At 42.6% G+C, this 25,336-nt stretch overlaps 1 protein-coding gene across 7 annotated transcripts in view; it reads left to right on the top strand.

Annotated features, from left to right (window-relative positions):
* Positions 1–25,336, top strand: part of ATG7 (autophagy related 7) — a 319,810-nt gene that overhangs the window by 118,310 nt on the left and 176,164 nt on the right. For 6 of the 7 annotated variants that reach the window (XM_067043420.1, XM_059076097.2, XM_059076095.2 and 3 more), the window contains exons 8-14: positions 4,991–5,079; positions 6,746–6,867; positions 10,925–11,015; positions 11,770–11,914; positions 17,142–17,300; positions 20,886–21,080; positions 24,211–24,414. In XM_067043420.1, coding sequence (XP_066899521.1) covers positions 4,991–5,079; positions 6,746–6,867; positions 10,925–11,015; positions 11,770–11,914; positions 17,142–17,300; positions 20,886–21,080; positions 24,211–24,414 — 1,005 coding nt within the window. The remainder of the gene's footprint in view (positions 1–4,990; positions 5,080–6,745; positions 6,868–10,924; positions 11,016–11,769; positions 11,915–17,141; positions 17,301–20,885; positions 21,081–24,210; positions 24,415–25,336) is intronic. The other variant, XM_067043424.1, reaches the window with a different exon arrangement.

The following is a 25,336-nucleotide window of genomic DNA, read 5'->3' as shown; positions in this document are numbered from 1 at the left end:
AAGTGCATTTTTCTAAAGGCTAAGATTCTACTATATCCTGTTTTATTTTAGTATTTTAGCATAATATGAAACTGTTGTGGCCTCTCCCCTTGCGGAGCACAGGCTCCAGATGCGCAGGCTCAGCGGCCATGGCTCACGGGCCCAGCCGCTCCGCGGCATGTGGGATCCTCCCGGACCGGGGCACGAACCCGTGTCCCCCGCATCGGCAGGCGGACTCTCAACCACTGCGCCACCAGGGAAGCCCTAACATCCTTTTTAATAAATTTGTATGATAATGTATTTACCAAGTTTTTGACATTTAGGTTTCTTATAATTCTTCACTTTTAGGAGCTTCTTTGTACATGAAATCCCATATTCCCCCCCCCTTGTATTTTGAATTATTTATTTCCTTAGGAAAAATTTCTAGATGTGGAATTACTGGGTTAAGAGTTTGAACATTTTAAGGTTTGTAATCGGTCGTGTGCTGGTAAATGTTTGACAGCGGGCTCTTGGCGATGGGGGTACCCTGATTTTGTAGTGTCTGCTTACTTCCGTGGTCTCAGCTCTCCCACCGTGGCCCATTTAGGGCTCCCAGCGTGCAGTCACAGGCTGCGGAGCTGGGGGGAGATTGGACCAGTCGGCTGTCCCGAGCCTTGGGGCCCCTCCGGCACCACTGCTTGCAGTAACTGTGGCCACAAGCCGCCCACTTTTTCTCCTGCCGCATTGGACGTTCCATACATTGCCACACATTTGGTTGGCTGAAAATGGGCCTTGTTTAAGTTCTGCTTTCCCTCAAAGAAATGACTCCACTGTGGGTCACGGGGCCACCGCACTGTTGCAGCAGTTCTGGCGGTTACGCTGAAACAGCCCCTGTCACTATCCCATTGCCAATCCTCAAGGAAAGCTTGCTTGATTGAGTTTCTTCTTTCTTCAGAGAAATTGGGTTTTTTTAATTTTTTTTTAAAGATGTTGTGGGTAGGAGTTTATTAATTAATTTATTTATTTTGGCGGTGTTGGGTCTTCGTTTCTGTGCGAGGGTTTTCTCTAGTTGCGGCGAGCGGCGGCCACTCTTCGTCGCGGTGCGCGGGCCTCTCACTATCCCGGCCTCTCTTGTTGCGGAGCACAGGCTCCAGACGCGCAGGCTCAGTAGTTGTGGCTCACGGGCCCAGTTGTTCCACGGCATGTGGGATCCTCCCAGACCAGGGCTCGAACCCGTGTCCCCTGCATTAGCAGGCAGACTCTCAACCACTGTGCCACCAGGGAAACCCCAGAGCAATTATTGAAGATTAAATGTTTGGGAAATGTTTTGTAATTTTGACAACATTAGCCTTTAATTCTAAGGCTGTAAAATCTTTGGACAAGAGCAATAAATAGCAAAGGAGCAATAATCGGTCTGCTGTTAGCGGGGCTCTTTCTTCTCTTAGTGATCTCAGCATCTTGGCAGCCATCTATGACACTGCCATGCATTAGGTATCTGAACTTTTTCCCCTATACTTTTAAGACACATAATCTCCCTTGTGCAGTTCCCGTTATATTTAGTGTTTGGGTAATAGACAGCCATTTGTCAGATAAGCATGTTTTTTGGCATCATTGTGGAAATTTCTCCACACACTCAAGTTGACAATTTTGCCCTCTTTTCTTTCTCACTTTGTACTTTTTCAGCAAATTGCTGGGTGGATTGTAGCCAGATCATTACTGAACAACTTCAATGAATTGTATGCCCTCAGCCAAGGAGAAAAGAGTGTTTATTTCGTGAACCTTCTAAACAAAGGGTTTTTTTGCAATGACATTTTGTTTCTTTCTGCTGATGTATTGTAAAAGGAAGAGATTTGCCCAAGTTCACACAATGAATTTGTGGCAGAGCCAGTTCTAGAATCCAGATCTCCTAGCCAATGGTTATTTCTGACTGCCATTTTAAAAAAATCTGTTTACCCATTTAGTTAAACTGGCTTACCCAGCCTTGTGTGGACTAATTCCTACAATGATTGAGGTTCCAGATTTGGTTCCTAAAGCACTTGAAGATTTTGGAGTCACTTTTGAATCATCAAAGGAAAATTAAATGGTATTCATCCGAGTGTCAAATGGATTCTGTCATTTTCCAGTCCCGATGCTTTTTGTACTCATGCATGCCTCACGCGGGTAGGGGAGTTACTTTAAGGCATTTTCAAGCCGACCTCTCTTTAGGAGTAAGTGATAAATTTCTCTTTAGTGGTTCATTCCTTCTCTGTAGCTCATTTTAGGTCAGGTTGCTCTAAGAAATTTATTCCTGGTCTTCTCGAAAAAGATTTCTTTTTCTTATTACCTTCCTGCCTCATTGCCTTTGTATTTAGTGTCAGAAATATGATCGTTCTTTGAAATTAGGCATCCACTTGTGGTATCTAAAGTAACATTCTAATTTATATAATTTAAACATCACTTAGTCCCAACTCTACAATTGCAGATGGTAAAACCCTAGACCCAGAGAATATTTAATAAACTAGAACTTAGCCTCCTTTTTCTCTGCTGGTTGAGAAAAGATAGCCTTGAAACTGAACATAGGTAACTGTGTGAGGGTGACAGACTGAACTGAACAAAGACGTCAGTGAATCTACCACAATAGAGTTTATTTATATTGTTGTATTTACTTCATTGTTACAGTTACCATTTGTTGAGCGCCTGTCTTGCCCCCAGTCTCTGTGCTAAGTGCAGGTGAGAGTTACCCTCTAGATGAGAAAATTAAGGCATAGAGAGGTGAAGTAAATTGCTGAAGGTCAAATTGAGAGTAAGTGACAGGACATTTGATAAGAGCCTAGGTTTATGGAGTCATACTTGAAAACTGAAACTCAGCATCTCTATATGAATGACATTTCCTGGATTGATACTATCTGGGTTCTTCCCAAATAAAAATTGAAGAGCCTTTAGACACCTGGTCAGATTGCGTCTTAATAGAGACTGTGTTGTTTTGTAAGCTATATAGGATTTTTTTTCTCTTTAATGGTTTATAAAGCTCTATAATTCTGGAGCTAGAAGGAATCCTTTGAGATGAAATTATTTTACTGCTTCATTTTACAGGTGAGGGAAGACCTTCCCCAAGGTCTTAAAATCAATTAGCTGCAGGATTAGAACGCATGCCCGCTGGCGCTCCAGCCAGTGCTTTTTTCACTGCATCAGGCCATTCTCTTCTCTTCTCTTCTCTGCTGGATAACAGAGAGGTAAACGCCTTCGGCGAATTTTTTAAGATGTGATGTTGAAGCAATGATTACTTAATCATGTAGTATGCCTGGCAGATGCCCTCTGTCACAGTCGATAGAGGGGAACAAAATAAAAAGGTGCCCCACGTGGTGGCGATGGCCAGCTGGACCAGAAGAGTTCCAGGGAGGCAGTGTCTTCCTTCAGAAGGAGCACTAGGCTAGAGGCCTTATTCTTAGAGCTCTCTTGATTCTCATAGGAACTTGCCTCTTAGACCATGCTCTCACCTCACCCAGGAGAATCCCAGATGCATTCTGTTGTCTCGTTTCCTTCCTCAGCACTGGTCTGTAGCAGTTCCTCAGACTTTGGTTGTTCTTAGTGACCTTGACCTTGACAGTTTTGAAGAGTACTGGTTCAGTTATTTTGGTCTAATGCCTCTTAATTTGGGTTCGTCTGCTGTTTACTTATGATTAGAGGGGTTATGTTAGACGGGGTTACTTTTGGAAAGAACACCACGAAGGTGACGTGCCCTTGTCATCATTGTACCCAAACCACCTGACACTCACATGGCAACCCTGGTGGTGTTAAACTTGATCACTTGTTTAAGGCAGAATTTGCCAGCTTTCTCTACTGCAAAACTCCTATTGTTTTCCTTTGGGAGTGAGTCACTAAGTCGAGCCCTCCCTCAAGGAGGAGAACGATTCAGCTCTGCTCCTGGAGGGGGAGGTATCTACATATGTTGTTTGGAAATCTTCTGTCAGGAAGATTTGTCCCTTCACCTTCGTATTTATTTATCTCATCATTTATATCAGTATGGACTCACAGATACTTGTTTTATACTTTATAACTTCTTATACTTTATAATCCAATACCACGTTATTTATTTTGTTGGTCAGATTGTCCCAGCCTTGGCCACTGAGAGCTCTTTCAGGTGTCTCAGGCACCCACTTCCCATGCCCCCCGTCCTGCTGTTTACTGAGCACTTCCTTACTTTCTGGGGTAGAAGGTGCTTCAGGCTCATCTTGTATCTTCCTTGCTGCCGCCCTAGAATTAGCCACGTAGCCGTGGAGCCCTGATTCCTTTTGCAGGAGAATGGTATGCAGAAATCAAGATCTCACTGTCTTTTGAGAGGAAGGAGACAAAAAAGGTGAAAGATGTTATGTATGACGTACAGAGGGCTATGGAGGCAGAGAGGACAGTGTGACACCCTCCACCAGGGGCAGTCTTCACTGAAGACGTGGTGCTGGAAGTTCAGTTGAGTTTTCCAGTTGGAGATCAGGGTTGGGGGAGCTTGAGGAGGGAGGAATGAGAGGAAATATATGTTAGCAATATCAAAGGCATCCGGCTTTTTAATTTGGACTCACTATGGATTTACAATGGTAGTGACCCTTCTTTCATTTTCTCATTACATGAAAATTAGCAGTTTTTGCAGATGATGTCTCTTTGTGAGAGGATTTTCTCTGTGTGAACCCTGACAATTGACAGCCCTTCCTCCCTCCCAGTTTTCCTTTCAGTCTTTCTTCCTTCCTTCTTTCTTCCTTCCTTCCTTCCTTTCTAGTTCCTTCTAGGAACTAGAATGTATCTAGTTCCTATTCTCTTCCAGGCCCAATGCAAGGCACAGGGGTGTGCAGAGAAGAATTTGACAGCCCCTGCCATCAAGAAGTTCTCTTGTCTGGTGTGAGGTCCTTTGGCTTTCTTCTCTTCCCTCTAGCCTTTCACCAAGTGTCTAATTGTTGATGATTTTGAAAAACAGCATAAATAGGAAAGAGGAGGGATTAGCAGTGTTTGTGTTGTGAATCTGACATGATACTTGCCTCACTCAGAAAGTCTTTTCTGTTCACAGATAACTATTGGTGTGTATGATCCCTGTAACTTAGCCCAGTACCCTGGATGGCCTTTGAGGAATTTTTTGGTCCTAGCAGCCCACAGATGGTATTTACGTGTGTGTGTGTATGTGTGTGTGTGTGTGTGTGTGTGTGTGTGTGTTTGTCTGTGTCTGTGTCTGTCTGTCTCTGTCTTTGTCTATATGTTTTTGACATTGTGCCTAACTATATCTATATTTCTGTTTTCCCAAATGGATTTTTTTCACTGCTGGCGTAGAAACCAGATAATAAATCAATAAATCAGTCGTGATCCGGTTTCCATCAGTGGTGAGCCTGTAAGCAGATCTATTATGGGGCTTCAGACTCCGACCATACAGCCCTAAAGATATTTTAGAGTAGGGCAGGGCCGACAGCTGGAGGTCCCCATCCTGCAATTCTCTAGCCCTCCCTTCAGCTATCGGAGTCACGTTCAGATAGGATTTTCCTGTTGCTACCATCTGCCCTTTTTCCCAACCTTAGACTAAATAAAACAGAGGGTAATATACATTTGAAAAGATGCTCAACATCATTCATCATCAAGGAGATAAGGTATAACTAGATACTACTCATTAATAAAGGTAATAAGATACCATTATGAAATACTACTACATACTCACCAGATAATGAGATACTCACCAGAATGAGTTTAAAAAGATGAGAATACCAAGTGTTGTCAAAGATGTGGATGAATTGGACCCCTCAAACACTGCTGAAAAACTGTTTTTCGGTATCCACCAAAGTTAAAAATATCTGTAGCTCAGCAGTTTCCCTCTCGGGTATATAAAGCACAGAAGCGCATACTCAGATGCAAGCGAAACGTATACAGGAACGTTTATAGCAGCACTATTCTTAATAACCAAACACTGGGAATAACCCAGATGTCCTTGAACAATGAAGTGGACAATAAATAGTGGGATATTCACTGCAATGGAATGCGATGCTGTAGTGAATCTGAATGAACTACTGATACACGTATCAACATGGATGAATTTTAAAAGCATAATGTTGAGTGAAAGAGGCTGGACCTGAGACAGTACGTGCTGCCTGGTTCCATGCATGTAAAGGTCAAAACAGGCAAAACCCATGTCTGGACTTAGAAGATGGAGTAGGAGTTACTTTGGAAGGGGCTGGTTATTGACTGGGAGGAGGCGTGAGGCAAGCTCCTTATATTTAGGATATTTGGATGTTTACCTTTGTGTCTGCTTTACATAAACAACAGTGTTCACTGAAGATAGCTAGATTACAGATCGTCCCCAGAGGGAGCGTGTTATACTTGCTTGGCCTGGTGGTGAGTCTGTAGAGCTGTGGGCTTCCTCGCCACTGCCTGAGCTGCCGTCTCGTAGACTGTACATTCAGGTGGGAGAAGGGGGACCAGAGGAGCCCATGCTTGTCTTAGAGTTTCTTTTTAATATCATGTGAGCTTTTTTTTTTTCTTTCTGCATTTAAGATTCATTTGTCAGAAGTATTTATGTGCAATGTGAAATTGTTATATAAAATTCACCTAAAAAGAAATCATAGCCAGTTCAGCGCTCAGCCTCTAAACACTTGGACAAAGGAAGCCTGCGTGGATATGTTCAGAATCTCTCAGAGGTTAAGGTCATCCCCCGGGGGTGTCAGGGAGGCATAAGTACAATGAATTGAATCCTCTCCACCTGGGTTTGCCGAAGCTCTTACATGAGCTCTTTCTTTTCCTTCCTTAAAAAAAATAAAAAATAAAAATCTGGGCCCGACGTCAGGAGTAGCAGTTTCCAGTCTGTTGAAGTCCTCTGCTTCCGGGACCGCACTCTGCAGGGGGTGAGAGACGTCACCCACAGCATCATCTTCGAAGTGAAGCTTCCAGAAATGGCATTTAGCCCAGGTAACTTGCCAGTCTTTGAGAATGCATATGCTTATCATTTACCAGAAACCAAATTAGGTATAACTTTTCTTTCATCCCTTCACAGCGGCAATGGAGGTAGAAAAAAGTACAGCTCCTACCTCTTTGCCACTAGGAACTCTTCCCTGGAACAGAGGGCATGCTCTGCTGTTCAGACAGGAACAAAGGCAGAGACTGTCCTCAGGATATTTCCTCTAGGCAGTTTTTTCAGTCCTGAGAATTTTTTTTCCCTCTATTTTTTGTTTTTGCGTAACATAAAATCTTTATTCCTTACCCTTCTTACAGGAAGAATGAAGTATTAATGTACCTACATACTTATTTGTTACAAAAAGTCGTGTGTGATATTATTCTCCATATAGTAAGGCAGTCAGCAAAAGTGCCATTTCTCCTTCCACGTTGAATATTCTTCATCTGATCCTGTGTGGTAGGCATCAGCTATTCGTGCTGTTTCATAAGTTAGGAAACTTGGGCTCACAGATAATGTTACTTATATAGATGTGTGTGTGCGTGCGTGTGCGTGTGCGTGTGTGTGTAGATGTACATACATGCATTTATTTATATATTTATATTTATGTACACATCACAAAGACAGAATAACATACCCAAATTTGAGTAAAATAAAGATAATAATACCCACCTCATGGAGTACCCCCTTATGAGGAATCTGACTCCTATGTAAAAGACAGACACAATGGTGGCATATTATAGTTGCTTAATAAATGCTAATTTATGGTAATTTCCTATCTTACCCAAAGCCGAGAACCCTTTCCAAGATGATCCCTCAGATTTCTATGTCTTACGTGCAGTCCAGAGTACTTGTGTGTACCTGCATGGTTTAATTTGCTCCTTACAGCACCTGCATTGTTCCAAGGAACATTGCTTTGTTTAATCCGTGGATCATGTCCCTTAATGTGAGTGTGTGTTTGGGGGTGAGGGTTGTTAAGATCTCTGCTTCATCGGGCAAAAGGGGAGGCTGTTTACTTGTTAGTTTAGAGCCTTAAAATATCTATCGCCTCTCTTGCCATCCTTAGATATTTAATACGTTTGATTTAGCACCCTCTTCTGGCACATTCTAAAATAGCTTCCATGTGGTGTTTCATTAAGCCACCACTGGAAGGTAGCTCCAGGGGAATGAGGTGAGCGTGAACTAACCAGTAATGCGGCCTGGTCTCCACCTGGCAGGCCACCAGCTATTTCCACATGCCACTCACTTAATCCTGCCAACCGCCTTCTGGGGGAGGCACTCTTCTTTCCATTTTTTTACATAAAGTCACTGAATTACTCTTACTCCCTGCTCCCAGTGGTAAATCACTGATGCGTGGTGAAGCTGGCAAACCCAGGAAACACCGTGCAAGTCCGTTTGAAAAAGAGCTTTTCTGTAGCGTAGTAGTGCTGTCAAGTCTTTACACTTGGTACTGAGTGTAGATTGTTTAGTTTAAGAAAGGCAGATGTGCCTCTTTTTTCATGTAAATTAATGTTTCCCCTCTTAGCTGTCAGTAAAACCTTATAATAAGTAAAACTTTGTCAAGTTATTCTGTATCGTAATGTGAACTGAGGGTATTCGTATGGTAGTGTCTTTTAATATTTCTAAGACATCCCATAGCTGCAATGACAGTGTTATAAGGAATGCAATTTTCAATATCCTGTGTCTTCTTCTGCTCTTGGTGGTGCAGTGAGGCTCACTCCCCTTTGCTGATGCAGAGTATTCGAGCAGCTGGCTGAGGGACGCGGCGGACACTGCTGAGGGCGGGCGAGCCCCCCTTTCAATTCCTGCCCCTGCCGTGCTCCTCCTCTTCGTCCAGCTGGGGGAAGACAGGGCCCAACTTTCCCCTAAACAATATTTTCTCATTAATTTGGGGTATGTCTAATAGATGTAGATTGTAGATGTAGATGTAGATATGGAAGCAGATATGATAGACTAAATATTATGGTCACCTATAGTATTTTTTTAAATCATCAGTAAGTTTAAAGTACATCTAATTTTCTTAAAATGGCTGTAACATCTTGAGTACAGAGATGTTTTAATTTGCAATGACATTTTGTGTTTGTCTTATAATTTCTTATCTGTCACAAGAGAAAGCTGAGGCTGGAGTTATTAGTTATAGTGCTAGACTGTGTTTCTGAATTTCTTGTCAAATTTCTGTGCATGTGTTAGAGAAGCATTTTTAAATTTCACATGAGAATAGTAAGAAAATCAAACAAAATATGAGTCAGTAACTGGTTTGAACTCTTTTTTTTCCCCAGAAAAATGATTTTAGAGTTCTTATCCTCTTTAAGAACTCAAATCTATTATTTCAGTTTTAATTTTTTGTGATGTAAAGAAGGACCACACCAGAGCACCTGAGTTAAAACAGGAAGGGTCATTTGTTTTTCGGCTCCTTGCTGTGAAAGATACCCTCAGCCAGGTAGCCTTTGAAGATAACTGACCGCCTTGTTTCCCATTGGTCCTCCTGTCCCAGAAATAAAAAATTGTGTAAAGCATATCAACACCTCTAGGTCCCATAATTATATTGAGCACTGTTATTTTAAGAAACAAAGGTTGAAAGCTGAAAAGTGCCCAAGGAAAGGAAAAGAGAGGTGTTGATAGAAATATAAAAGTAGGAGAATGTCCAAAGAAAACCAGTGTACAATTAGAGACAAATGTAAAATTCCTGCCATAGTTCTGTATCTCTTAACCTTAAGTCAAGGAGCTTCTGTTCCTTCAGAGACTGTTATTTCAAGCAGATATTGGAGGTGATGCTGGAAGCGTAGGTGGCTGAGTGAATTCCCTGCTAAGGAGTTGAGGCTTTATTGTGAATTTTGGGAATTCAGTGAGGAAGGGAGAACAACTGAGGTCCCAGGGTGTGGGGAGTGTAAGACTGGGTGGCCCCCGTTAGCAGGATTTACAAGGTCGGGTTCCCACCAAGGAAGCCACGTTCCCACCAAGGAAGCCAGGTTTCCACCAAGGAAGCCAGGTTCCCACCAAGGAAGCCAGGTTCCCACCAAGGAAGCCAGGTTCCCACCAAGGAAGCCAGGTTTCCATTAAGGTGACGAGGTAGCAGAAGTATTCTGCAAAGCAGTTGAGATTTTTAAGAGGATTTTGCAACAGTGGAATAGAGCAGCATTACCCTGAATGTGTCCTGTGAGATTTTAATTGGTGTTACTGGTTGAGGGAGATAATGGAGAGCCAGGTAAGACTGGAAAGCTCGAAGGCAAGTCAGACAAAGTGGCTCCTTTACTGCGGGTTTCCCAGAGCTCTATCTGCCTCATGTGCGATGTGACGCTCCAGGTTTGGGTGGAGGCGCAGCAGAGGTAGAGCACAGGTAGGTGTACAGAAGCATCTCCAGGCCCGTCAGCCGTGGGGTCTGTATCCTCTCAGAGCTTTGCGTGGAGCACATTTTGAGCACAGCTGGAATTGGAGTTACAGAGGCACCCATTGCAGAGGTTAAAAGAGGTCAACGGGGAAGGGAAAAGTCAGAGGAGAGGACAGTCTGAATGGACAAGGATGTGCTTAAAGGAGAGGGCAGCTTACCCGAAGAGCAGTCCCTCGGACTGAGGTCTGGAGACAGGTCGGCGCAGCGGTGGAGCGGAGCGGCTGGGTAGAAGCGTAAGCTAAGGACGCAGAGCGGAAGGGGTGCGCTCGGCGGAGAGGTGCAGGCCCGGGTGCGAACTCGGCAGGAGGTGTGCTGCAGCCACGCTGGCTTGTCTCCCTAAGGTAGAAAGCCCTTCACAGGGTTAGGCCCGCTCCAGATATATTCTTGTTTTGGAGCGACTTCCAGTAACTACAGAAGTTAGGGCAACTCGGGCCAGAGACCAGGGCTGTTTCAGAAGCCCTCCTGCGGGAAGACAGTGCTTGGGGTCTGAGGGTCTCTGAACAAGACTCCTAGTGGCTCAGGAAAATGAGGGGGCAACGGAGGCAAGTAGATGCACATTCTGGCCTGCAAACCTCCTTGAAAAAGAAGTGAACTAAAAGCTTATCGATGCGTGAGCCGTCTTGCTGCTTTGACTTATTTTTTATTTTTCCCTCCTTCCCTAAACTTCCTGTTTTGTTTGCCTTAAGATTGTCCCAAGGCAGTTGGATGGGAGAAGAACCAGAAAGGAGGCATGGGACCGAGGATGGTGAACCTCAGCGAGTGTATGGACCCTAAAAGGTACACTTGGGAAGCCGTGTTCTCCAGGGCGCACAGCAGGTTCTGCCAGGCCGAGAGCACTGCCCAGCTCGGTCCGGGGGCGCCTCCACACTGACGAGTGTTAATCCACTCTTGGCTGCCTCTTGATTTGTTTGGCTGTGAGAATTAATATTAATGGCGGACATCCTGAAGGACACACAATTCATGTTTCTCTAGACATTCTAAATTTCGTTCTTGCTTCAAGCTCAGACTCTCAGACCTGTGTACCTACACCACCTTTTAGTTCTTTATTCACTGCCCTTTGATTTTGTCCATTAGCCTACACTGAAGGACATTGTAAGAAGTATTTCACAGAAACCAGTACTGTATTGAAGGCATCGTATATGTAACCCCTTTATTGAGAAGACGGAAATTTCTCTGTTTTCAGTACGAGGAAAATGTTTCCTCATTAGTGGCTGGTGTGTTTTTTATCCCTGGACACTGTAACTCCTACACCTGGTCATGCTCCCCATTTCAGCTCGGCTGCTGGGAGCTCAGGATCAGGTGGGTGGCCCGTCACCGTGCAGTTGCAGAGGATAATGGTGGCATGTGTTCTGTGTGCTCACCTTTCTCCTTCTCGCTCACCCTCAAGCTTTGTTTTACTTTTCCTTCGATACTGATTTCCATAGTATTTGTGTCTTATTTTCTCATCCAGCTACTTTCTATCTAAAAAGGACAAGATTGGGGCATAAGTGAGTGACTGACTAAATAAATAAATAATTCTCTCATTTTCTAGGTTAGCTGAGTCATCAGTGGATCTAAACCTCAAATTGATGTGTTGGAGATTGGTCCCTACTTTGGACTTAGACAAGGTTGTGTCTGTCAAGTGTCTCCTGCTCGGAGCTGGCACCTTGGGTTGTAACGTAGCCAGGACATTGATGGTAAGTTTGTGGGCGTCAGATGTTGCCTCTAAAGCTGTGGCTTCTCTTCTTATTTTACTTTACAGTCCACCTTCCATACCTGTGGGTTTCGCATCCGAAGATATGGAGGGCCTTGTATTTTATGTAAGGGACTTGAGCGTCTGTGGATTTTGGTATCCCCAGGCGCTCCTGGAACCAGTCCCCCACGGATACCAAGCGACAACTACACCTGAGTGCCTTCTCTCTCCCAGACTCCCCCTGTTCTCTCTCCCTCCCTCCCTTCTCTTTTTCCGCCCTGTCTCCCTCCCTTTTTTCTTTTCTCAGTATCTCCTTGAGTATAAAAGGAATACATGCTTTTATTATAAGGTAGAAACAGGAACTCTCCGTCCACTGCCATCCCAAGTCACTTACCAGAATTAAGCAGACCTCACAGATCGTTACACAGCATCTTTCCCTGAAGTTTTCGTAGGCATGTGCAAATGCAGAGACATTTGTCATCTTTGCTCTTACTTATTTATTTATTTATATTTACAAAAATTGGATCATAGCATACTGTCTATAGCACGTTTTTATTTTTAACTTAATATAACAATAATTGTGGTTCTCTTTCTATATATTCCATATTATGGATATGTAGGATTTTATTATATGTCTTGTCCTCAATTTATTTAATCAATTTCAGCATATTTTTTTTTTAGAGACGCTGTTGAAGTGAACATTCTTATATCTTTACATGTCCATGGGATTATTTCTTTAGGGAAAAAGCCCTAGAAGTAGAATTCCTGTGTTAGAGACAACGTAAAACAGAGCTTTTAAATTTGCATTTCTTTAATTAGTGAGGGTTAGTATTTAATTTTATTTCTTTTGTGAATTTTATTTCTTCTATTCATGTCCTTTGGGCTGTGTTTCTTATATATTGACTAGGAGTTCTTTTTTGAATGGATATTAACCTTTTTTCTGTAATATAATGCAAATTTATTTCTCAATTTAAGTTATCTTTAGCCACATAAAGGTTTTTAAAAATTCAATGTTATTAAATATGTCAATCTTTTTCTTTATGGTTTACAGAACTCTTGTGTTTTTGTTTAGATCTTTATCAATGTGGAATTTATTTTTGTGTTATGAGAGTTAAATATCTAACTTTTTTTCCACAAAGTGGATAGTCATTTGATTGAATGGCATTTGTTCAATAATACAAATCATCATTTTTCCACCTTTATCAAATACTAAATCTCCTTATGTACCTGAGTCTCTTTTTGGATTCTATTTTGTTCTATCATTCCATTTGTTTGTTCCTGCATTCTTACTCACAGCTTTAACTCAAATTACAATGAATTTATTGATAAATTGGGAAGGATTGACATCTTTACAATATTGATCCTTAGTTCCAGAAGCATTGTATATCTCTTAAATTATTTAGATCATCTTTGTAGCATTTTCTTTATTTAGGTCTCACACATGCCTCATTTAGTTTATTTTCACATGTTTAATTGTACTTTTTTCTTTTAAAGATATGTTCCTCCCACTAAATTTTCCAGTTGACTATTACTGGGATATATAGGAAAGATATTCTATCTGGCCATCTTTCTAAACTTTCTTAGTTATATTAGTTTTTTGTTTGATTCTTTAGAATTTTCTAGGTTGATAAGTATTCCTCACCAACACTTACACCTATTTCTAGCATTGGCGAGGACTCCATGGTTTTGCTGAGGAATAGTGGTGGGAGTTGGCGTCCTCATTTTGTTACTGACTTTGATGAGAAAAACTTCTTGTTTTTTCCTTTAATTTTGATATGTGATATTAGTTTCTGCTAATGCTCTTTCATAAATTGAGGCAGATTTGTATTTCCAGTTTACTATGAGTTTACATCAGAAATGATTGTTGCTTTATCAAATACATCTATCAAGAAAATAGTATTCTAATGTTGAGCATTCCTGGAAAAAACCCTATTTGTTCATGGTATGTTATTCTCCTAATATACTGTGGGATTCAAGATTCAACTGGTAGTGTTTTATTGCTAGGTTTTACATATGCATTCGTAAGTCCAGTTGGTTTATAGTAATGTTTTTTCCTTTTCTTTGTGGTGTCGTATATCTTATAGCTGAGTTACGCTACTTTTTTTTTTTTTTTTTTTTTTCGGTATGTAGGCCTCTCACTGCCGTGGCCTCTCCCGTTGCGGAGCACAGGCTCTGGACGCGCAGGCTCAGCGGCCATGGCTTACGGGCCTAGCCGCTTCGCGGCATGTGGGATCTTCCCGGACCGGGGCATGATCCCGTGTCCCCTGCATCGGCAGGCGGACTGTCAACCACTGCGCCACCAGGGAAGCCCGCTACTTTTATAAAAAAAGCTTTCTGCCTTTTTCTACGCTTCAGGACAGTTTAAGTGTATGACTTATCAGTTCCTTGATGGTTTGGCAAAATTCAGTTATAAATCCATCTGGGCCTGATGCCTTTTGGAATTTTGTTGGCACTGAGGGCAGGGAATCTTTGGGAACTTTTACAAATGTTTCTATAGTCATTGACCTTTTTAGATTTTATACCTCTTTTGAGTCAGTTTAGTCATGTTGTTTTCCTAGAAAATCATCCATTTCATCTAAATTTGAAAATTAATTTATATAAAATACATGTGGTATTCTCTTACCATCTTTTATTTTATTTCAGTTTTTAAAAATAAATTTCTTTATTTCTCTGTTTCTTTTTTGGCTGTGTTGGGTCTTCGTTGCTGCACGCAGGCTTTCTCTAGTTGCAGCGAGTGGGGGCTACTCTTCGTTGCAGTGCGCGGGCTTCTCATTGCAATGGCTTCCCTTGTTGCGGAGAACGGGCTTTAGGTGCGCGGGCTTCAGTAGTTGTGGCTCATGGGCTCTAGAGTGCAGGCTCAGTAGTTGTGGCACACGGGCTAGTTGCTCCACAGCATGAGGGATCTTCCTGGACCAGGGCTTGAACCCAAGTCCCTTGCATTGGCAGGCAGATTCTTAACCACTGCGCCACTAGGGACGTCCTTCTTACCAACTTTTCAATCTTTTCTTTATCCTCTCTTTTGTCTCTCCTTATTCCTAATGTTGAATATTTGTGTTTTCTCTTTTTCAGACTTGCCAGAGAGGCTTGTCTATTTTATCAGTCTTTCCAGAGAACTAAATCCTTGATCTCTTTATTCCATAATTTTTGTTTTTGTTTTGTTTTGCTTCCAGCTTCATTAATATCTACTTTTATCTTTATTCATTTCCTCCTCCTTTTTTGTGGAATTTATTTCATTCTTTTCCTAACTTCCAGAATTAGGTACTTAAGTTTTCTTAACATTTTTAAAATTATAAAGTCATTATAGACCCATTGTAGAAAATGTGTAGAGTATAAGAGTTGTAAAGCAAGAAAAGAAGACCCATTTTTTGACTACATTTTCACTTCTTTTCAGTGTTTGTTTAATGTATATTTAAAAATCTTATTTGATATTTAAAAATGCCCCTTACTTTTACCAATGAACATTGTAAACACTTTCTCATGTCATTGAGAAGGATACCTAAAAAGCTTCCTTCATGGCTGTAGAATATGCCTTCTTGTATGATAAAACATGATTTCCTGTGACATTCCCCTAATGTTGGACATTAACATTGTTTCTAGTGTTTTACAACTCTAAATTGTGTTACAGAGAACATCTTTGTGATTGCATTTTTGTCAGTATTTCAGATTATTTCCTAAAATAGTTTGCTGGAAGTAGGTCAAAGGATATGAACATTTAAAAAGTTCTAGAAACCTATTGCCAAATTGCTTTCCAGAAGAATTATACCAGTTTACATTCTCAATCAGTAAAATAGTTTTTTCATCACCCCATCCTCACCAGCACTGAGTATTGTAATTTTCTTTAACCTTTACAGATTAGCCACTTAAACTGTGTAGCATTCCAGGAAACTGAAAGTTAAGTGTGAGAGTCCACATGCACGTGACTGACCTGTGGCATGTTTGTAATTTATGTAGCTTTCTTCCCACTGCCAAGCATGTTCCCAGACTGCCTTCCTTGCTCTCCACTCAGCATTGCTTTAAGGAATGCAACAATGCTCCCGAAATAAATATCCCCAAGCCAAGCACCAGTGACTTTCGGATTTTCCATACCTTTACTCCCCCTCCATGGTAGTTTGCTTACCTGGTGAAAGTCACTTATAAAACTGGGTGGGTAGACCAAAGTTACCAGTGGGCTTTAAAACAAATAGCCGACTTAAACTATGCTTTCAAAAGAGCGGTTTCTGGCCCGTCATCCTCCACCCCGACAGGGAATCTTAGGTTGTTGTTGACTGCGCCCCTGGAATCATCAGACTCACTGAATTTCAAAGTGCCTAATGGGAGGATATTGAAATAAGACAGAGATCAGACTCTTAACTCTGCAGCCGATCCTGGCAGGGCTTCTCTTACATCCCTGTGCTTGTTTATAGTTTACTGAGATACACATACCCCATCTCACCCCAGAAAGTAGGCATTTTCATTTGGTTGCCAATCAGGTTATCTCATTTCCTCCCCACCATTAACCAGATCTATGACCTAAGATAAGTCACTTATCTTTTCTGGGCTTCAGTTTCTGTATCTGTAAAATAAAGTAATTGAACTACAGGTTTTAAAGAGCCTATCTAATTTTAAAATCATGTGGTTCTATAAGACTTTATAGGAGATGGAATTGAAGTGTATGAAATCATGAAAACTATCTCTGAGAATGTAGAATTGTCCCCTAAATTCCAGACTATTAATAAGGGCTTTGCCTCTTGGGGAAAAAGTACAAAATCTTCTATGATGTTATACAATTGGAAATAACTTATAAGTCATTTTTACGAGGAGCTAATTCAGACTTTAAGTGAATTTTAGGATGAGCTGTTACTTATGCTTACTTATTCATTCAGGGGAAGCAAGGACATTGGGTGGCTCTTGCTAATCCTTTTAAGACAGTAACAGGGACAGTTCTTACGGGACTCACCCCCAAAGCTTCCTCTGGTGCCACTGTCAAAAATAATGAATTATTAGTCAGACCCACAATGACATTTCTTAATCTCATTACTGTAGGAAGCCAGGCACTGTGTGTATAATTATTTTGTCTTTTAAAGGAAATTGACACTGTCAAAAACTGAATTTGCACAATTCAATTTCTGGAGTTTCCTGTATTTTGAGGTTCCCAAGCTGCTCCAAAATAAAACCCCTTTTAGGGATTTCAAGGGAGACACCCTGTGAAACGTTCATCAGAAAACACACCATGATCTCCTGTTTCCATGCAGGGTTGGGGCGTCAGACACATCACATTCGTGGACAATGCCAAGATCTCCTATTCCAACCCTGTGAGGCAGCCTCTGTATGAATTTGAAGATTGCCTGGCGGGTGGTAAGCCCAAGGCCCTGGCTGCAGCAGACCGGCTCCAGAAAATATTCCCCGGAGTGGTACGTTGATGCTGTTTGAGAACATCTGAGGTTTTCTCCTGGATCTTTCAATGTTTAAGTCTTGGGGAATGAGACCCTGTCGTATTGGTGAAAGGGAGTCAGACATCTGTCACTTACTACCAGGCCCTCATCATGTGGCCGAACCTCTGTTTCCTCATCTCAGAGATGCGGATTACGAGAACAAAACAAAACTCTTATATATTATTATGAAAATAAAATGAAGAGTACATGAAAAGAATGTTTTATAAGTTGCAAAGCATTATCTGAGTTGAGGAATTGGGGGTACGAATATTTTTAGATACTGCCTTGTTCCAAAGGGATTTATGGTGGCTCAGATGTAGGATATTCTTTTCCTCATCACCAGAATACTTGATAGTTAGTACCAGTTTATGAAATTAAATTGAATGTAAGTCTGCAGAAGAAAGATCTGGCTAATGTTTAGCTTTTTATTCCAGCTGCTTCTTATTTTTGACTTTCATCATTTATTTTAAAAACAATGAGGCAAGTCATTCAGCCCATTTGATTCAAAATCTTGCCAGTGTTTTTGAGGTCATCCAGCAAAAGACATTCTGCATCTTGCATGCTTAACAGTTTATGAGACAGGTGTCTCCAAAGTATCTGTTTGTACTTAAAGTGCCACAAGAGACTCTTGGCCCTGGCTAAAAATTTAAAAACTGCTTTCTCAGAATTTCTCTGTTCAGTCACTCAGCATTCGATTCATTCATTTTAACAGTCTTCGCTTTAAAAGCAACTTTGACTGTTTTGCCCATTTCATCAGTGTACCAGAGGAATGTCACTTATTGGGTTTAATTCAACAGTATTGATTGAACACCCACTGTACCCAGTGAGGTGCTGGATGCCAGAAGAGATAAGAATAAGTTACACCCCATCATTGAGGAGGCATCTGAGTTAGGTTTCTGCTGGGACAGTATTGCATATCACATACTCCCAACATCTAAATGGCTTATGATTATAAACATTATTTCATGCTCATGGGTCTGCAGATTAGCCATAGCTTAGCTGTAGGCTAGGCTGGACTCAGGCTTCGAGTCAGGTTCCAATCTGCCCTATATGTCATTATTTCAAAATCTATGCTCCACGAGCAACAGTCAGCTGGTCCTACTCTTCTTATGGTGGAAAGTAAAAGTGTAAAGGAGTTGGTGAGGCTGGCTTACCATACCTATACCTGTTAAAGTCTCAGCTCAGAAATGGCACCGTGCAGTGTCCTCCATCTCCATTGCCAGAGCTAGTCACAGGGCCAGGCCCTCAGTCAATGGGGTTGGTTGGTCAGTGTACCCTGCCTTCTTAGTGGGAGGTCCTGCAAAGTCGTATGGCAAAGGGCATGGACATATAATTCTGTTAGAGGGAGGCAGTGCACAGTCACGAAGAATAATTCATCCTATCACCAGAGAGTATCGTGAACTCCCCTCTGGGCCCAGACAGACCTGGCTTTGAATCTGAGCTCTGCCTGAAAGTTTTGCTTGCCCAAATCCTAGCCATGGTCTATGACCCAGTGCAATTCCCCCTATTTCTCTGTTCAGTTATTCTGTGAGTTACTTACTCCTCACATATTTATTTAAGGCCTACTGTGTGCTAGGGACTGGGGAACAAGGCAGACGAAGTTCCCCCTCCCTTGCATGGAACTTCAAGTCTAGCTGGGGGCTCGGTCAATAAACTAATTTCCTAAATGGTTACACTTGTAACAAGTTCACGAGGCAGGAGCTCAGTTGCTGTGAAGATGTTTAACAGGTAGGCCTGACCTAAACCAGGCTTCCTTGAGGAAGCTAAGTCCTGAAGCATGGGTGGGAGTTAGCTAGACCAAGGTGGGGCAGAGCTGTTTGTGCAGAGGCCCGAGGTAGGAAGCAGCGTGCTGCCTTTGTGGACTGAAAGAAAGCCAGGCTGGCTGAAGCATGGAGGTCAAGAAAGACACAGAGCTAGGGCATCAGCAAAGGCCAGGTCATGCTGGGCCTTAGAGGTCAAGTTCACCTTTTCTTGAAAACATCAGCCTACCAGGATCAAGCCTCTTCCTCAGCACTTACATCATGTGACTCCATTTTACCTATCGGATTATGCATTCCTAACCGCTGGGAGCCAGGTCTCTGATACTTTTATCCTTCTTGCCTTATAAGTAATAATAGGTAACACAGAATGCATCTAAGCACTCGTGTAATTCATCAAATTCGTGAAAAGTTCTTGTGAAACTGTTTCACTTCTTGGTTAGCCAGTCTTATGTAATTTTCTCTGTGTGTTCACCTTAGTGTTCAACAATCAATACTGTCGATATTTTCATTCAACAAATATTTACTCGTCGCCCTCCTTACACCAGGCCATGGACAGAGGCTAGTCCTAAGTCAAGAAGACATGAAAAGAACTGCTCGGCTACAAATACCATGCCTAATCCTGGGGTTGAATTAATTGAATAGGAAAAAAACCTGACCTTTAATAAATCAAATAACTTTTTGAGGTTACCATTTTTTTTTTTCCCCAAAGGTAAGGCAATAAAATGTAGGATTGTAGAGCCACACTAGGGGTTTTAAAACCCAGCTCTGGACATCTGCTTCCAACCCTGAAGAGTAACTGATAGACTGGCTCTCCTACCATTATGCACCTAAAAGTTCTGCACCTGGGCAGATCACATAAAATGGCTCCTCAGACACTCAACAATATGCGGTGAAAGACTGTGGTCTCAGAAAGAAATGTTTGTCCCAATTTATTGCATGCAGACACTTTTTAGCCCATTGGCACTCCTCCGCGGCTCACAATTCAGCTGCCAAGACATGGTGGAGCCAGCAGGGGACAAAAGGTAAATGACACAGATGTTCTAAAGCCCCCGTGAGAAATCCTGAGTCCCCACGCTCAAAGAGAACCCAGGTTGCTGGGCAGCTTTTGCTTTTGGACAGGAAATGAAGCTTCACTACTACACATAGCTGTCACCCGCCCCCCCAAACAAATATCTATACACTCCTAAGTCCGTTTTCTAGTTCAAGTCAGCAGGTAGAGTTTTTTGGTTTTGAGGCTTTTGTTTGTTTTTAATGCATATACTCCTAAAAAGATTAAGGCAAGACTAGCAGTCATTCTAATCTTGTATGAATCTATTAAATTATTTTTGTTCTACATCCCATTTGGAGGTATTTTACCATAAGGAAGTGGAGGGGAGGGCAGCTTGGGAATACGTGGGGAGAGACAGCCTGGCTGGCTGGAGGGACTTGGGCAGGGAGAGGGCATTTTGATGAAGTTTCTTGGCCTCAGATTGTAGGAAAGAGCCCAAGGTACACCGTTTTCTCCAGTGTTCACCTTTTCTCACATGGGAAGTGCCCCCCACCCACTTTGGAATAGGATCCGTGTGTCTCTGTTTGCTGCTTTGTCCAGCTTCAGGGACCCTGGGAGCCAGGAAAGGGTGGTCTAGGTTGAAGAGGTGAAGAGGGTTGGGGGCACAGGCAGCAAAAGGCTAAGGCAGTGGTCCTGACAGAGAGATTTCGGACTGTAAGCGACTGTGCGTGCATGCTTGCGGCGACCGGGAGATGCGGGCCCTGAGATCCCCCTTGTCCCTTTGCTTCAGACCCCCTCTCTCTGGTGTGTCCCCAGAACGCCAGAGGGTTCAACATGAGCATCCCCATGCCGGGACACCCAGTGAACTTCTCCAGCGTCACCCTGGAGCAGGCCCGCAGGGATGTGGAGCGGCTGGAGCAGCTCGTCGAAGGCCATGATGTCGTGTTCCTGCTGATGGACACCCGGGAGAGCCGATGGCTGCCCGCCGTCATCGCCGCGAGCAAGAGAAAGGTAGAGTGTGGGTCCTCTGGTGGTGACTTGATGCGTCATCTCCCCAGGGGGAAGTGTCCCCAATCCGCCCCCTCCACGGCAGAGGGTGCTTTGTGTGGCCTAGTGACCTGGTACAAGAGGACTTCCTCCAGAGACTGTCTCTGCCTTATATGCCATCATCCAGCATAATTGTTACCCTTTACTGTTTAATTTTCATAACCACCCTATGAGGTCCTTTACTGGAAGGGACATTCTACTTACAATAGAATGTAAGCTCCAAGAGGGCAAAGATTTTGTCTCATTCACTAATGTTGGGTCAGTGACAACTTCAAGGGCCAAAAGAATGGAATGGTTAAACACTGGGTTGGCCAAAAAGTGACTTCAGTTTTAAGTAAAAATAAAAGACACATTTTTCATTTTCACCAATAACTTTACTGAACAACATATTCACCCTTTGGTTCCACTACCTTCTGCCATTTTTCAGGCAACTTCATAATTCCGTCTTCCCAAAACTTTTTATCTTTTTGAGCAAAGAACTGTTCCAGGTGCCTTTTACAGTCTTCCAGGGAATTGAAATTTTCCATTAAGAGAATTTTGTAAAGACCTAAGTAAATGGAAATCCGAAGGTCAATGTCTGGTGAATATGGCGGATGAATCAGAACTTCCCAGCCAAGCTGTGACAGTTTTTGCCTGGTCATCAAAGAAACATGCGGTCTTGAGTTATCCTGATGGAAGATTATGCATTTTCTGTTGACTAATTCCAAATGCTTTTCGTTGAGCGCTGCTTTCAGTTGGTCTAACTGGGAGCAGTGCTTGTTGGAATTAATTGTTTGGTTTTCCAGAGGACTCCCTTCCAATCCCGCCATATACACAACATCACCTTCTTTGGACGAAGATTGGCCTTTGGTGTGGTTGGTGGTGGTTCATTTCGCTTGCCCCACAGTCTCTTCCTTTCCACATTATTGGACAGTATCCACTTTTCATTGCCTGTCACAATTTGTTTTAAAAACGGAGCGTTTTCATTACGTTTTAGTAGAGAATCTCATGCGGAAAGACAGTCAAGAAGGTTTTTTTTGCTTAACTTACGTGGAACCCAGACATCAAAGCGATTCACATAACCAGGCTGGTGCAAATGACTTTCAGCACTTGATTTGGATATTTTGAGTATGTCGGCCGTCTCCCACGTGGTATAGCATTGACTGTTCTCAATTAATATCTCAATTTGATCACTATCAACTTCAACTGCTTAACCTGACCATGGAGCATCGTCCAGCAAGAAATCTCCAGCACAAAACTTCGCAGACCACTTTTGACACATTTGATCAGTCACAGCGTCTTCTTCATACACTGCATAAATCTTTTTTTTTTTTGCGTTTCGGTTGCGTTTTTACCTTTCTTGAAATAACAAAGCATAATATGCCAAAAATGTTGCTTTTTTCTTCCATCTTCAATATTAAAATGGCTACACCAAAATTCACCAATTTTGATAAGTTTTTTTTAAACGCACGCTGATATGACAGCTGTCACAATCTAACAAAATTGTTTCGAATGACGTTAAAGACAACTGAGTGCCACTAGAGCCATCTTAGGGAAAGAACTGAGCTAATTTTTGGTCAACCCAATAAATCACGGTACGTATGTGTGACGGAATAGTATGCAGCCGTTCATGGTTATGTCTTCAAAGAATTTTAATAACATGGAAAATAGCACATCATGTTAAATAAGCAAGATATAATATTGTATATATTTTTATCAACTATGTTTATATATGTAAAGGTATCTACGTTTATCAAAGGGTGGCAAGAAGAAGGAAGAAAGGGAGGAAGGGAATGGGAGAGAAGGAGAGAAAATAACAGCGAAATACCTCAAACTATTAATAGTAATTGTTTGAGCTGTGAGGTAGTGAGTGGTTTTTGTTTTCTTTTCTGGTATGGTTTTCCTTGATTGTTTTCCAACTTTCTGTGTAACCATAAATTTGGGAGAATAAGTTAAGTTACAACTAAGAGAAGTTCTTACAGTATAAATGAAAAAAATTGTCCTCAAAGACCTATGTGGGGGGCTTCCCTGGTGGCCCAGTGGTTGGGAATCCGCCTGCCAATGCAGGGGACGTGGGTCCGAGCCCTGGTCTGGGAGGATCCCACATGCCGCGGAGCAACGAAGCCCGTGCGCCACAACTACTGAGCCTGTGCTCGAGAGCCCGTGAGCCACAACTACTGAAGCCTGCACGCCTGGAGCCCGTGCTCCGCAACAGGGGAGGCCACCGCAATGAGAGGCCCGTGCACCGCAATGAGAGGCCCATGCACCGCAGCGAGGAGTGGCCCTGACTCGCCACAGCTAGAGAAAACCTGCGCGCAGCAACCAGGACCCAATGCAGCCAAAAATAAATAAATAAATAAATAAATTTTTAAAAAGAAAGAAAATATTCCAAAAAAAATCCTATATGGAGGGTGAATTATATGGTATGTGAATTATATCTCAATAAAGCTATTTTGAAAAAAAAAATCTCTGTAGAAATGACAGGGGACAGCATAATGCTGGAAAGAATGGGTTTGAGAACTATCGACACAGTTTTTTTTTTGTTTTTTTTTGTTTGTTTTTTTGCGATACACGGGCCTCTCACTGTTGTGGCCTCTCCCGTTGCGGAGCACAGGCTCTGGACGCGCAGGCTTAGCGGCCGTGGCTTACGGGCCCCACCGCTCCGCGGCATGTGGGATCTTCCTGGACCGGGGCACGAACCCTCGTCCTCTGCATCGGCAGGCAGACTCCCAACCACTGCGCCACCAGGGAAGCCCTCAACGCAGTTTTATACACCTACCTTTTACCAGCTAAGTGACCTTGGGCAAGTTATAGAAGTAACCTCTCTGACTTTCAGTATCCTCATCTGTCAATAGGAAACGTTTGCTGGGAATTTAAAATGAAACCAAATGAGGCAATTTATGTTAACCACTTGTCAAGTCTTTTGCACTTAATAAGCCCTCAGTCTTGGGTAACTTTTACCAACATTAGCTTCTAGACTCTAATTATAGTCATATGCAAACATTTATTGCAAACACTTATAAAATAAAATTTTTAAGTGGACCAAATATGAAGTTAGCCATGGCTTAAAATATGTGTCTCTTAACTCTAGCCTTTTATTCCTTGAAACTCACAGCTGGTCATCAATGCTGCCTTGGGATTTGACACATTTGTTGTCATGAGACATGGCCTGAAGAAGCCTAAGCAGCAGGGAGCCGGGGACTTGTGTCCCAGCCACCCTGTGGCACCTGCCGACCTCCTGGGCCCATCACTTTTTGCCAACATCCCTGGCTACAAACTTGGCTGCTATTTCTGCAATGATGTGGTGGCCCCAGGAGATGTAAGTGGATTTCTTTGTTATTCCAAATATTTCCTACAACCATCTCGCCCACTAGAGTGGAGAGACCCAGTTCTTTCCTTTACGATTATTTAGACATTGTCTTTTAACAAAGAGAAAAATTCTCCATTTGGGGGGCGGGGCAGGGCCTTATCCCTCTATGAGCCTTGTTTGACACCATCAACTATGTCCAGCTCTTCCCTGTTCGCCATTGTAAACGCAGCAACAAACCATTTTTATGGAAAGCTTAGCAAGGAAACCGCAGGCTAGATTGGTTCCTGACAGCGCTTAGCGCTGTATCCTGTGTGTGTCTTCGTGAAGAGGGCGTTAAATGAGGGGTCTGAAGACCCGGACTGCAGTCCAGCCTTGGACACTGCCTCACGGGGTAATTCCAGATAAGTCTGTTAGGCTCCCTGTGCTTCTGCAGGACGGGACTGAGGCCCAGACGGTTGTCAGACTCAGCATATGTCAAAATACAAGATTTCCAGTTAACTCTGCATTTCCGGTAAATAACGAGTGATATTTTAGTGTAAGTACGCCCCATGCAATATTCGAGATCTGTTTATACTAAAGGATTATTTGTTGTTTATGTAAAGTTCAGATTTAACCGGGCATCTTGTATTTTATCTGCCAACCCCAGTAGGGGAGGGACGGCTACTTTCCCTGACTATTAACAGTGCAGGGTGGTTCAAACACGGAAGTGCTCTGAGCAGCAAGCGCCACGCTGTTCGAACGTGAGGTTCTGTGTTCTTAATGCTGCCGTGGAAGCGGGGTGAGCAGGAATGGTCTTTCACCAGAAAAGGCGATCACTTCTAGTAAAACAAAGCAGAGGTGTTGTCTATACCCTCCCCTCCATATTCACCTTCTATTAAAACTTGTTCCTTACTAATTTACACCTCTTTTGGATGACTGGCTTTTGTGTCTT

This window comes from Kogia breviceps, chromosome 10, assembly GCF_026419965.1.
Source record: "Kogia breviceps isolate mKogBre1 chromosome 10, mKogBre1 haplotype 1, whole genome shotgun sequence".
In the NCBI taxonomy this organism is placed as follows: domain Eukaryota; kingdom Metazoa; phylum Chordata; class Mammalia; order Artiodactyla; family Physeteridae; genus Kogia; species Kogia breviceps.
This window is presented reverse-complemented; position numbering and strand designations above follow the sequence as displayed.